This window comes from Mobula hypostoma, chromosome X2 (assembly GCF_963921235.1).
Source record: "Mobula hypostoma chromosome X2, sMobHyp1.1, whole genome shotgun sequence".
NCBI lineage: Eukaryota > Metazoa > Chordata > Chondrichthyes > Myliobatiformes > Myliobatidae > Mobula > Mobula hypostoma.
In genome coordinates this window covers 41537768-41551057 of record NC_086129.1, presented here as the reverse complement: position 1 = coordinate 41551057, position 13290 = coordinate 41537768, and the positions used below count along the sequence as shown (strand labels likewise).

Below are 13290 nucleotides of genomic sequence, written 5' to 3'. Positions count from 1 at the left end.
TTGTTACTTTCTCTCTCCTTGGCTCAGTTCCATTGAAGTTCTTTGTTTCTTGTGAAGCTTAAAAGATATTTACATTTGAGGTAGCTCATATAGTACATACTGCTACACCTGGCAAGGAAAACTTATTCTCAAAACCAGAGCATCAAATAGTTGTTCTGGACTTTGTTTGGTGTTCTACTCAAATTAATCTCATGTGATTGATGTCTAAGTTTCCTCTCATTTTGTCTTTTAATAGTGTGAACCTTGTTCTGTCTTGATCCCAGTTTCCTAGACCATTTACTGCCTTATATGTTCCTCCTTAAGATCACTTCATTTTCTTTCTTCTGAAGCTGCTAAGTCCAAATATACTCATTTACTTTTTTCATACCACTGACGTTAGGGACAAGCCTTGTGAACTGCCTCTGTATTCATGCCATCACCATAAGAGGGCACAATACTCACAGTGTAGTCTGACTAATGTATAACATTTCGAGAAAGATTTAATCTTACTTGTTATTACTTGAATTAGGTGAACAACTTAGCAATCTCCTTTGTTTTGACGATTGCTGTTCTTACGGCTGCACACAGTAAACATCCACAGAACATAAGAAATAGGAGGAGGAGTAGGCCATCCGGCCCATCGAGTCTGTCCCGCCATTCAATAAGATCATGGCTGATCTGACCGTAAACTCAGCTCCATCTCCCTGCCTTTTCCCCATAACCCTTAATTCCCTTACTATGTAAAAACCTATTTAACTATATCTTAAATATATTTAGTGAGGAAGCTTCAACTGCTTCCCTGGGCAGAGAACTCCACAGATTCACCACTTAGGGAAAAACAGTTTCTCCTCATCTCCGTCCTAAATCTTCTCCCCTGAATCTTGAGGCAATGTCCCCTAGTTCTAGTCTCACCTACCAATGGAAACAACTTTCCTACTTCTATCTTATCTATCCCTTTCAAAATTTTGTATGTTTCTATAAGACCCCCTCTCATTCTTCTGAATTTCAGAGAGCATAGTCCCAGGCGACACAATCTCTCCTCAAAGGTTAACCCCTTCATCCCTGGAATCAACCTGGTGAACAGCCTCTGCACTGCCTCCAAAGCCAGTATATCCTTTCTCAAGTATGGAAACCAGGACTGCACACAATACTGCAGGTGTGGCCTCACTAGTTGAAGCATGACCTCCCTGCTCTTGAATTCAATCCCTCTAGCAATGAAGGCCAACATTCTATTTGTCTTCTTAATAACCTGTTGTACCTGCACAACGGCATGCTGCAATCTTTCACCATTTAAATAATAATCTGCTCTTCTATTATTCCTTCCAAAGTGGATGATCTCACATTTACCAACGTTGTATTCCATCTGCCAGACCTTGGCCCACTCACTTAACCTATCTATATCCCTCTGCAGACTCTCCACATCTTCTGTACAACTTGCTTTTCCACTCGTTTAGTGTCATCGGCAAATTTTGCCACACTACAGTCAATCCCCTCTTCCAAATCATCAATGTAAATGGTAAACAGCTGCGGGCCCAGCACCGACCCCTGCGGCACCCCAGTCACCACTGACTGCCAACCGGAAAAACACCCATTTATACCAACTCTCTGCCTTCTATTGGTTAACCAATCCACGATCCATGCCAATACACTTCCTCCAACTCTATGCATCCGTATCTTATTTATAAGTCTCTTGTGTGGCACCTTATCGAACGCCCTCTGGAAATCCAAGTATACGACATCCACCTGTTCCCCTCTATGCATTGCACTCATTACGTTCTCAAAGAACTCCAGTAAGTTTGTCAAACAGGACCTGTCCCTTCTGAATCCATGCTGCATCTGTCTAATGGAGCCACTCCTTTCTAAACGTTTCGCTATTTCTTCCTTAATGACAGCTTCAAGCATTTTCCCGACTACAGATGTTAAGCTAACTGGCCTATAGTTGCCTGTTTTTTGCCTACATACTTTTTTAAGAAGTGGTGTAACATTTGCTGTCTTCCAATCCGTCGGGACCTGCCCAGAGTCTAGAGAATTTTGGTAAATGATTACCAACGCGTCTCCTATAACTTCCGCCAATTCCCTCAGCACCCTGGGATGCATCCCATCAGGACCAGGGGACTTATCTACCTTCAGGCCCTCTAGTTTGCTCATCACTATCTCTTTAGTGACAGCGATTTTATCGAGGTCCTCACCTCCCATTTCGTCCATAACATCATTCTTTGGTATATTAGACATGTCCTCCACCGTGAAGACCAAACACAAAATAGTCGTTCAATGCCTCAGCCATTTCCTTATCACCCAATATCAATTTCCCTTTCTTTCAATTAAAAATAAATTCAACACTAATTATGATGTTCACGCATTTTCCATCTTCCCATTCTACATCAACATTAAATTTCGCCTGGTAGAAATCTTATTTCCTGAGCTGATTGTACAGAATTATAGATTTGCCTGGTTTGAGAACATGTGCAAAGTTGTTTCAAAGCTTTGAATTCATCAGTTTCCATGAAGCACATCACTAACGATACAAGAGAATTTTTGCTTTTGTATACCTGACAATGTTTTATCTATTATTACATAATCAAAGTTCTGACCATATGTAAATGCCTTTGGTGTGAAGCTTCCATTTCTTTTGGAAGTCTGAGCCAACCAAGGCACAAGTCTTACAAGAATGAACCGTCAAAATAAGACAACCAGACCAAATGGATAAAAACAAAGTCCAGCGCTCTTTGTCCTTTACAAGGTACTGACAGACTGACGCTCCCGATTTTTGATTTCATTTGCTTTTAATGGCAATAAAGGAAAAAAAAACAGGAGGTTAATCAGTGGCTTTCTGATGAGAGGTTGTTGCTCTGGGATATTAACTCACTCTTTCCATTAAATCTGCCTGTCTTGTAGAGATTTTCTGACAATCTGCTGTTTATATTTCAGATTCCCTGCATCTGCAATTTTTTTTTCTTAAAGATCCTGTTTTTGAGCACTCATCTCTTGATTCACAAGTTTCATCAGCAACTTGTTCAAATGAATTCTGTTCAGTACTTCCTCAAAACATGTGCAAGGAGGAATGATGTGGGATATTACATAGAACATTACAACACAGGAACAGCTTCTTTAACTTACAATGTTGTGCCAAACTACAATTAAACTAGCAAGTAAATGCCTTCTGGATAAGTCCCCAATGAAAGAGCTTGTCACACACCTTACTAAAATCGATATAGACAACATCCAGAGCTCTACTTTCACCACCTCCTCAAAAAACTCAATCAAGTTAGTAAGACACAACTAGCCCCACACAAAGCCATGCTGACTCTCCCTAGTTAGGCCATGGTTTTCCAAAAGCTCATAAATCCTATCCATAAGAATATTCTCAATAGCTTCCCTACCACTGATTTGAGATTCACCAGTCTGTAATATCCAAAATTGTTCTTATTTTCCTCCATGAATTATGGAACAACATTAACCCACTATACTTTTCCAAGTATGGCTATTGTGGTATTATGGTATACTATTATGGTATTTTTAGCTTCTTAAAACTGTTCCACTACAGTTAAATATTGATAGAATATTCTGTTGTTTCCTTTTTTAAAAATATAGTTTTGTTTTCTGTTCTCTGCTAGCGCCACTATCTTCCTAATATAATGCTGTATATCCCTGTATTTATAATAAAAACTTTAACATTTCTCATTATAATATTGTCTTTAAATTATATTCATTAAGTACTCCTTGCATTTATCACTTAGACCTTAACTTCCAGGTATTTCCTTGTATTTCAGTACCAGTTCATCTGATTCATTGTATTAATGTTATCAAAATATGCCAATCCAATACGGTTAGGGGCAGCTTTTTAAAATCGCCACACAGTAATCGATCAGAGAAGTCTCTATCCTAGCTTTAAAATATTATGGAAGTTAGAACTCTTTGAAATACACATTTTCAGGTGGTTCAGGAGAGAAAATGAAGGATCTTGTAGCCTTTCACTTAGGTTCTTTTCTATATTCCTGTATCTTCTCTCTTTGATGGGGACTTCTAATAAGCTTGTCTCTTTTTCCCCCTCTTCCAGTGGGAGTTTAAACACAGAAGATGGTATATAAATCTATGCTAACTGTTAAGGAAGTCTAAATGAATCAGTAACTTCAGCAGTTTCCAGTCATACCCTATAAATGTTGACAGATCAAAACACGAGGGAGCATAGTTTTGAAGGGCGTGGAAGTAGATACAGAGGGAATGTCAGGGGTAAGTTTTTCACAGAGAGAATGGTGGGTGCGTGGAATACATGGCCAGTGTTGGTGGCGGAGGTGTATACAATAGGCTCTTTTAAGAGACTCTTAGATAGGTACATGAAGCTTAGCAAAATAAAAGGGCTATGTGGTAGGGTAATTCTAGGTACATGGTCAGCACAAAATTGTGGGCTGAAGGGCCTGTAATGCGCTGTAGATTTCTATGTTCTAGGTAACTAGTAAAAAAAGTCCTTAGGTAGACAATACTCCCCATATAATGATTGATTCTGAATATACTGTCAATTGGTATTTAAATAACATGTACCAAAATATAATGGAAAGCTTTTGCTTGCATGCCATTCAGACAGTTCATTTCATATAGAATATGCATCAAAGTTTACTCATGCAGTGTTGATTTCTGTGCGATGCATAAAATGCAACATATTTGGATAATTAAATGCAACAAAAGCTCTTAAGCTTTTCACACTATTTGTAGTAAGACACCATGGGCTCTCGAGTTGTACTTCTGCATGGAATGAGAAACTTTTAAGGCTAGTGAGTAAGCTGTTTCCTAAAGTTTATAAGATTTGTCGAAAATTTAACACGACCTTCTTCACATGTGGCCAGTAGGGATCGAAGATAACTTTAGTCAGCACATTAGGAACCCAGAAACAGCAAATTATTGTTAAAAGTTACATTAACATAACTAATAATCACCATCTTAATAACGGCTTAAAGTTTTAACATAAACTGAGGGAAGTATGTAGAAATATATTTTCCCCTTACCGGTAGACACCAACAGCCTCCTTTGATGTCTTTTTCAAATGCCGGAATCGCATGGCCATAGGAAGGTCCATGCTGGTTGCCCGTCTGTACGTTCAAAGAAAGAGATGTTAGCCCACAATCAGAGTTGGTTCATATAATGTACAACACTTAGGAATACTGTATTTATTTATTGGGGAAAAACTAAAGTTGCGATCACCTTATTTTACCATCCTTTTGATTGATTCAACTTTTCCAATAATTTAGTTTCTGAAACCACTTTGAATATACTTTTTTTTCAACTCCATAATCAACTTCTGATACAAGCAAATTACAGGGAATACTTTTGTAACTAGCATATTTTAGGTACATGTTAATGATAAACTTTATTCATACCTGCCTTTAGATAACAGAAGAATTAATTCTAACACGTCCAGCATTGGTTTTTGAACTTCAGTCAAAAATATACCCACTCATATGAAATGCCATTGTTCTTCATGTGAAGAAGTTTAGCTGCTTAAACTAATTATTAAGCGACCTTGCATGTCTCATCATTATGCTAACTGTCACACTGTTCACAGGAGTACTTGTATATTGAATAAATTCTCTGAGGTAGTGCAAATGAGTTGCAAGCTATATCAGCTTACCATCCAATTAGTTTGCTTTGGTTATTTGGTGAGTCCATATGAATAAATTGTTTATTGTGAGTCCATATGAATAAATTGTTTATTGTTCTTCAACAAATGTTCTATTTAAAAATCCTAAAAAAAATCCCTTAATATTTACACTAAAAAGTGTATTTATCAGTTAGACGCTGATGACAATTGTCTACATTCACATTGTAGCTTTATATCAACACTTTATTTCTTCAAAGGTGCCATCCAACTTACCAAGTATTTCTACTATTTTGCATTTGAGATTTTTAACTTTCCCTATCTGTGAAGAATACATAGTATCCACCAAAATGTCACATACAAATGCATTATGTGCATGTTTGACTTAACCCACCGTGCTGATTTTAGCTGCACCTCCTCTTCCTCTTCCTCATTGGGACAATAATCTGGTGGCTGCCGATGTTTTGAAGCCAAAAAATTGAACATGTCAAATGCTGACTTCCTGTGCAAATAAATCAAAACAATGTGTGAGCTCCTTTGAGACAATTTCAAAACACCACTTTTCTCTTCCATATAGGTGATACCTCTGATGCTCTCAGTGCTAAAAAGGTACATCATCATCATCATCACCATCAGGTGCCGTGCCCAGTTTGAGCTTTGACTGCCATGGCCCACACACTCCTGTTTCGGGTCAATGGATCAATTCATTGGTATTCGTTTCCAGTTCTCTGGCTGCTGTCTCCATCATCATTTGTCTTTGTCTTCCTCTTGCTTTCTTCCCTTCAATCTTTCCCATAATTACCGTGCATTCTAACTCCTCTTTCCTAATCACATGTCCAATGAAGTTACATTGCCGTTTCATGATCTCATACATTATTTCTCTTTTTGCGTTTGCTCTGTTCATTACATCCTCGTTAGATATTCGTTTCGTCCATGATATTCTTTGCATCCTCCTCAAAAACCACATCTCTGCTGCTACAATTCATTTCCTCATGTTACTAGATATTGTCCAACATTCTGAGCCATATAAGTCGGTGGTGGGGAAACTGCTGGAGTCAGTTATCAAAGATGTGATAACAGCACATTTGGAAAGCGGTGAAATCATCTGACAAAGTCAGCATGGATTTGTGAAAGGAAAATCATGTCTGACGAATCTCATAGAATTTTTTGAGGATGTAACCAGTAGAGTGGATAGGGGAGAACCAGTGGATGTGGTATATTTGGATTTTCAAAAGGCTTTTGACAAGGTCCCACACAGGAGATTAGTGTGCAAACTTAAAGCACACGGTATTGGGGGCAAGGTATTGATGTGGAGAGAGAATTGGTTAGCAGACAGGAAACAAAGAGTGGGAATAAACGGGACCTTTTCAGAATGGCAGGCGGTGACTAGTGGGGTACCGCAAGGCTCAGTGCTGGGACCCCAGTTGTTTACAATATATATTAATGACTTGGATGAGGGAATTAAATGCAGCATCTCCAAGTTTGTGGATGACACGAAGCTGGGCGGCAGTGTTAGCTGTGAGGAGGATGCTAAGAGGATGCAGGGTGACTTGGATAGGTTGGGTGAGTGGGCAAATTCATGGCAGATGCAATTTAATGTGGATAAATGTGAAGTTATCCACTTTGGTGGCAAAAATAGGAAAACAGATTATTATCTGAATGGTGGCCGATTAGGAAAAGGGGAGGTGCAACGAGACCTGGGTGTCATTATACACCAGTCATTGAAAGTGGGCATGTAGGTACAGCAGGCGGTGAAAAAGGCGAATGGTATGCTGGCATTTATAGCGAGAGGATTCGAGTACAGGAGCAGGGAGGTACTACTGCAGTTGTACAAGGCCTTGGTGAGACCACACCTGGAGTATTGTGTGCAGTTTTGGTCCCCTAATCTGAGGAAAGACATCCTTGCCATAGAGGGAGTACAAAGAAGGTTCACCAGATTGATTCCTGGGATGGCAGGACTTTCATATGAAGAAAGACTGGATGAACTAGGCTTGTACTCATTGGAATTTAGAAGATTGAGGGGGGATCTGATTGAAACATATAAAATCCTAAAGGGATTGGACAGGCTAGATGCAGGGGGATTGTTCTCGATGTTGGGGAAGTCCAGAACGAGGGGTCACAGTTTGAGGATAAGGGGGAAGCCTTCTAGGACTGAGATTAGGAAAAACTTCTTCACACAGAGAGTGGTGAATCTGTGGAATTCTCTGCCACAGGAAACAGTTGAGGCCAGTTCATTGGCTATATTTAAGAGGGAGTTAGATATGGCCCTTGTGGCTACGGGGATCAGGGGGTATGGAGGGAAGGCTGGTGCAGGGTTCTGAGTTGGATGATCAGCCATGATCATAAAAAATGGCGGTGCAGGCTCGAGGGCCAAATGGCCTACTCCTGCACCTATTTTCTATGTTTCTATAACGTAACTGGATAAATGTAACATTTCAGTACTCTGAGGCGGGTTGTCATGCCTAGTTTAGTATTGGTCAGTATACTCTTCATTCTTGTAAAGGTGTCTTTTGCCATCTCTATTCTTCTTTTAATGTCCAAGTCACACCTGCCATCTGATGTCACCCAGCTTCCTAAGTAGCAAAAGTTCTGTACTTGTCTTATGTCTTCCCCATTTATTCTCAGCCTGTAGATAGGATTTTCCTTCTTTCTGGATATCCCATATATTCTGACTTTTTGCAATTGAAAGATAAGCCCATTTTTGCACTTTCTTCAACAATTATATCAAATAAGTTTTGTAGTTCTTCCTCCGTATTTGCAATTAACACAGTATCATCTGCATATCTGAAATTATTGATGTTTTCACCGCCAACTTTGATTCCCAAGATGTCTCTTATTTTTTGTAATATTGTTTCACTGTACACTGTACACATTAAATAAATAAATGTACACATTAAATAAAACAAAAAAGGTACATAGGGAGTCAAAATTGCAAAACATATTTAGTGTAAAACTCCATGATGGAGTTAAAGTTCAGACTTTGATGGGCACCTACAGAATCAAAGTGATTGCTGCTTAAATTGGGCATTGTCATTGTGGAAGCACTACAGCAATTAGATAAATATTGTCTCACTGGAGCTATGTAAGTATCAAATGGGGAGTAGTTTACGGTATACTGCTGCACGCTGTTGTTTCTGCATCAGGTTTGAAAAATACTTTTGAAACCCATTATCAAGACTTTCTGGGATACTTTAAGACAACCCAAAACCTTCCACATTTATTCTGAAAATCCTCAAAGAATTTCAAAAGACCAAAAGTTTGTTTTTTTACTTGACCTTTCAGGAGTCGTCAGAAAAAGGAAATACTTGACTACCACTATGCTGGGGCACTGAAGAGGGAAAAGTGGGTGTACAGAAGGGAACAGGAGATGAAAATAGATTTGCTGCTCATAGTGTGCATTGGACATCTCCACCAATCTATCCCTCTGGAGCTCTTCCACCAGGACCTTCTTCTGAGAATTAATGCATTTCCTCACCCATACAAACGAGCCTGAATTATGGATGACATTCAGCCAGCATATTTTATACTTTAAATGGAAGTAGAGAGTCTACATATAAAACTTCATGAACATTGCATCTAATCCATCGAGTCCTACACTTACAGAAGTCCAGAAACTGCATGCTAATTCAAACATTAGGTGTTGAAACATGTTTTCACCTTTTCACAAATCCCCCATCCTTATCTACCAACCCATGAGCCCCTGTATCCAACAACTCATTCTCTGCAACCTTTGCCATCTCCAAAGGGATCCTACCACCAAACACATCTTTAGATCCCCCTCACACTCCCTCAATGATTCCCTTGTCCATTCATCCCTTTCCACTAATCTCTCTTCCGGGACTTATCCCTGCAAGTGGCCAAAGTGCTACACATGCCCATTCATCTCCTCCATCACCTTCATTCGGGGCCCTAAATAGTCCTTCCAGATGAGGCCACACTTCACAGTTAATCCTCTGGGGTCACCTATTGTATCCAGTGCTCCTGATGCGGCACCACTACATTGGTGAAACCCTTCGGAAATTGGGGGGTCACTTCATTAAGCAACTCTGCTCCGTCAAAAGCAGAACTTCCCGGTGGCTAACCAAACATTTTAATTCCAACCTCCATCCCCATTCCGACATTTCGGTCCATGACCTTCTCTTGTCCTGTGATAAGGCCACCCTCAGGGTGGAGAAGCACACCTCATATTCCATCTGGGTAGCCTCCAACCTGATAGCGTGAATATCAATTTCTACTTCTGGTAAAAAAAAAATGCTCCACCCCTCTATTCCCCACTTTGGCATCTTATCTCTTCTCCTCACCTGCCCATCACCACCCTGATGCCCCTCCTCCTATGGTCCATTCTCCTCTCCTATCAAGATTCCTTCCTCTCTAGCCCTCGATATATCCCACTCACCTGCCTTCACTTATCACCTTTAAGCTATCCTCCTTCCCCTCCCACCTCCTTTTTATTCTGGCATCTTCCCCCTTCCTCTTCAGTCCAGAAGGTTCTAGGCCCAAGATGTCAACTGTTTGTTCATTTCCATGGATGCTGCCTGACCTGCTGAGTGCTTACTTTTATTGTTTGCACGATTTGGTTTTTCTCCTGCACATTTGGTGTTTGACGGCCTTCTTTATTTAATGGGTCCTATTGGGTTTCTTTGTTTTGTGGCTGCCTGCAAGAAGACAAATCTCAAGGTTGTATATAGTATACATACTTTGATAATAAATGTACTTTGAACTTTCTTCCAGCATTTTGTGTATGTTGCTTTGGATTGCCAGCATCTACAAAATTTGTGTTGACAAATTTTCACCTTTCAAAAAGAAACAGGCATTCCCAAATATAGTTTACAGATCACTTAATGATATTATTGAGCTATATCATCACCTTTCATGGTGTTACATTATGAAGCACAAATTCGCAGTATTGAAATTAACAGCTCAGCTCCTCAAAACAGTCATTATTCTACCCACCATTGAAAAGGTGTACATTCTCAGAAGCAGATCCCAGCAAGAGCCTCCAGAGGGGTGAAGCTGAAAGGGAGTATGTATGCATGCAGTGGGGGAGGGTATCCATTACTACCTTCTATCTTGTAAAGTATACAAACACAGGACTGACATAATACGCTCTCAATGTACCCCAACTTGCATTTTTTCAACCTTGGTGATTAAACTTTATCTGTTTCTTCATTTTAGAACAAAATCCAGGTTCAGGCTACTGATGCCATGAATTTCCTTTTTCTTCCAAGAAAAAGAGAAAAAAAAGGTTTGAAAGCAAAACAACAGTTGAAAATCCTTCCAGTACATTCTAGTAAAAAATCCTTGTCACCAACATGCTACATCTAATGCCTTGATACTCCAATGAAATGTGCATTAACGTTGCTATCTGTAGTAAGCCCATGGCAATAGTGAGCAGCAGAAATATACACTCAGTGGCCACTATATTAGGCACAGGAGGTACCTAATAAAGTGGCCACTGAGTGCATGTTCATGGTCTTCTGCTGCTGTAGCCCATCCACTACAAAGTTCGATGCATTGTGCTTTCAAAGATGCTCTTCTGCACACCACTGTTGTAACATGTACTTATTTGAGTTACTGTCACCTTCCTGTCAGCTTGAACCAGTCTGGCCATTCTCCTCTGACTTCTCTCATTAACAAGGTGTTTTCATCCACAGAACTGCTGTTCACCAGATATTTTTTTGTTTCTCCTACCATACTCTGTAAACTCTAAAAAATGCTGTGCTTGAAAATCCTGGGAGATCAGCAGTTTCTGAGATAGTCGAACCAGCCTGTTAGGCACCAACTGTCAAAGTCACTTAGATCACATTTCTTCCCCATTCTGATGGTTGGTCTGACTAACAACTGAACCTCTTGACCATGTCGGCATTGCGTTGGTACCACATGATTGGCTGATTAGATATTTGTATTAATGAGATGCACAGGTGTACCTAATAAAGTGGCCACTGAGTGTAAGCTTCTGCCTGAGATTTACCTTTGGTGTATTTCAGCCCTTGCTGAACCATGTGGATTGACAGGAAGTTCATCTACTTCTTGGTGTTTATGGAACTTGAAGCTGTAATTCTTGCAACGTTTTGCTCCGTAAAGCTGCTCAATTAGGAATACCACTGCATCATGGGAAATGCCCAGCATTTTTAGGCCATTTACCGCTGAAAATCGAAAAGCAAAAGCATAAACTGAAGCATGCATATAACCAGCCTGAGATCTTAAAGTTCTGGCTCTGCAATCAGACTGCACTAGTTAGAACTCAATTAGTCTAAACAACAATTCAATCTGCCCATTTCTATTATGCTAATTCTAGTGAAATAAGAGAATATCAACAGAAAGCACAATTGAAATTTAGTTATGAAAAGCGTTCTGATCAATAGAAGATTAAAGGGTGATTTGATTGAGATTCAACAGATGATCAATTAAGATTATAGTGAAAGTGGAAAGAAAATATTTCCTCTGGTTAGAGACCAGAAGTAAATGACAGCTTGGTCTTGGCTGAGTGACAGAGGAAACATTTATCCACATAACTTAAAATAAGAAAACCTCTGCCTAAAAAAGCTATCTGTGCTGGGTTGGGAGAGGAGGCAATGGGAGAATGGGAAGCAGATGATTGAAATTTTCAAGACTTGAGATTAAAGTGACAGAACGACAGCAGAAAGGTGGGATTCACATACAGATCAATAGTGATCAAACAGAATATTGGAACAAGCTCAAGGAACTGAATCACCTCGTCCTTTGTCTAGTTCAAGCAAAAATCATTCATAGAAACGTGATCCTCACCAAAGCAACACCATGCACGCAGCTGGATGCCGAACAATTGAAGAAAGAAAAATTGGGATTTAAATACGGAAGGGTAAATGCGATTTGTGCAAAAAATACCAGAAGCACCATGAATAGTGTTAAAGCCTGAAGAGCAAGCTTTTAACAAATTGCACATTATGACACTGTACTTTAAAATCCCAATTTTCACTCATGTTGTCAATTAATGGATGAGCACAATAGCTCTTGAAGCCTTTGGCATTAGGATGCAAACTGACTGCCCACCTTCCTTAAAGCAATGCTCCATCTGCAGAGTCTATGTACCAAGTACCTACCATGTCAGGCAGTCAAGTCATTGTAGATGGGATAACATTTAATAAGAACTAGAATGCACTGGCTATTTTTTCTGCTCTGTAGGGTAGATTTGATGTGCCCAAGCATAAAGCATACATTTTTTAATTCACCACCTTAAAGATGGAATTCCTTTTGCAGTAAATGTTCCTTACCAGAAAATGATATGTGCTTCAGACGGGCATTTGTTCGAGCTTCCTGCACTTTATCTGTTAACACCTTCCAACCTTCTACAAAATAAATGTTAACAATCAGAAGCAAACAAGCTGGGCTGATTATTTTTCCCCATCATTACAACAAAATTCAGTTTCCTATTACATAGATCCATAATACCACTTGCTAAATGAAAACAAACTTAATCAAACTCATGGTTTGATTACATTTTCTCCAAATTGGAAACCCAGAAAGGGTGCTACACACTATCGATGTTGATAAGATTAGAAGACAACTTGCATTTAAGTTGTGAGTTTCATGATCTCAGGATATTCTAATGTGCCCCATAGTCTACTAAGGGCAACACAGATAAATCAACTGTCAACAGGTAGAAAGTAACATCTCAGCAATGCTTATCACTAGATTATTGGTTATAGAATGCAGTCTGAGGGTGAATTAAACTGGCAGAA

At 39.5% G+C, this 13290-nt stretch overlaps 1 protein-coding gene across 4 annotated transcripts in view; it reads right to left on the bottom strand.

The window, feature by feature from the left end:
- kmt2a (lysine (K)-specific methyltransferase 2A) overlaps positions 1-13290 on the bottom strand; it is a 194021-nt gene that overhangs the window by 10939 nt on the left and 169792 nt on the right. For 2 of the 4 annotated variants that reach the window (XM_063038155.1, XM_063038157.1), the window contains exons 31-34: positions 12823-12897; positions 11541-11715; positions 5964-6071; positions 4980-5063 (exon numbers count right to left, since the gene is read on the bottom strand). In XM_063038155.1, coding sequence (XP_062894225.1) covers positions 4980-5063; positions 5964-6071; positions 11541-11715; positions 12823-12897 — 442 coding nt within the window. Of the gene's footprint in view, positions 1-4979; positions 5064-5963; positions 6072-10124; positions 10225-11540; positions 11716-12822; positions 12898-13290 lie in introns of those variants that run through there. The other 2 variants (XM_063038156.1, XR_010016608.1) reach the window with 2 other exon arrangements.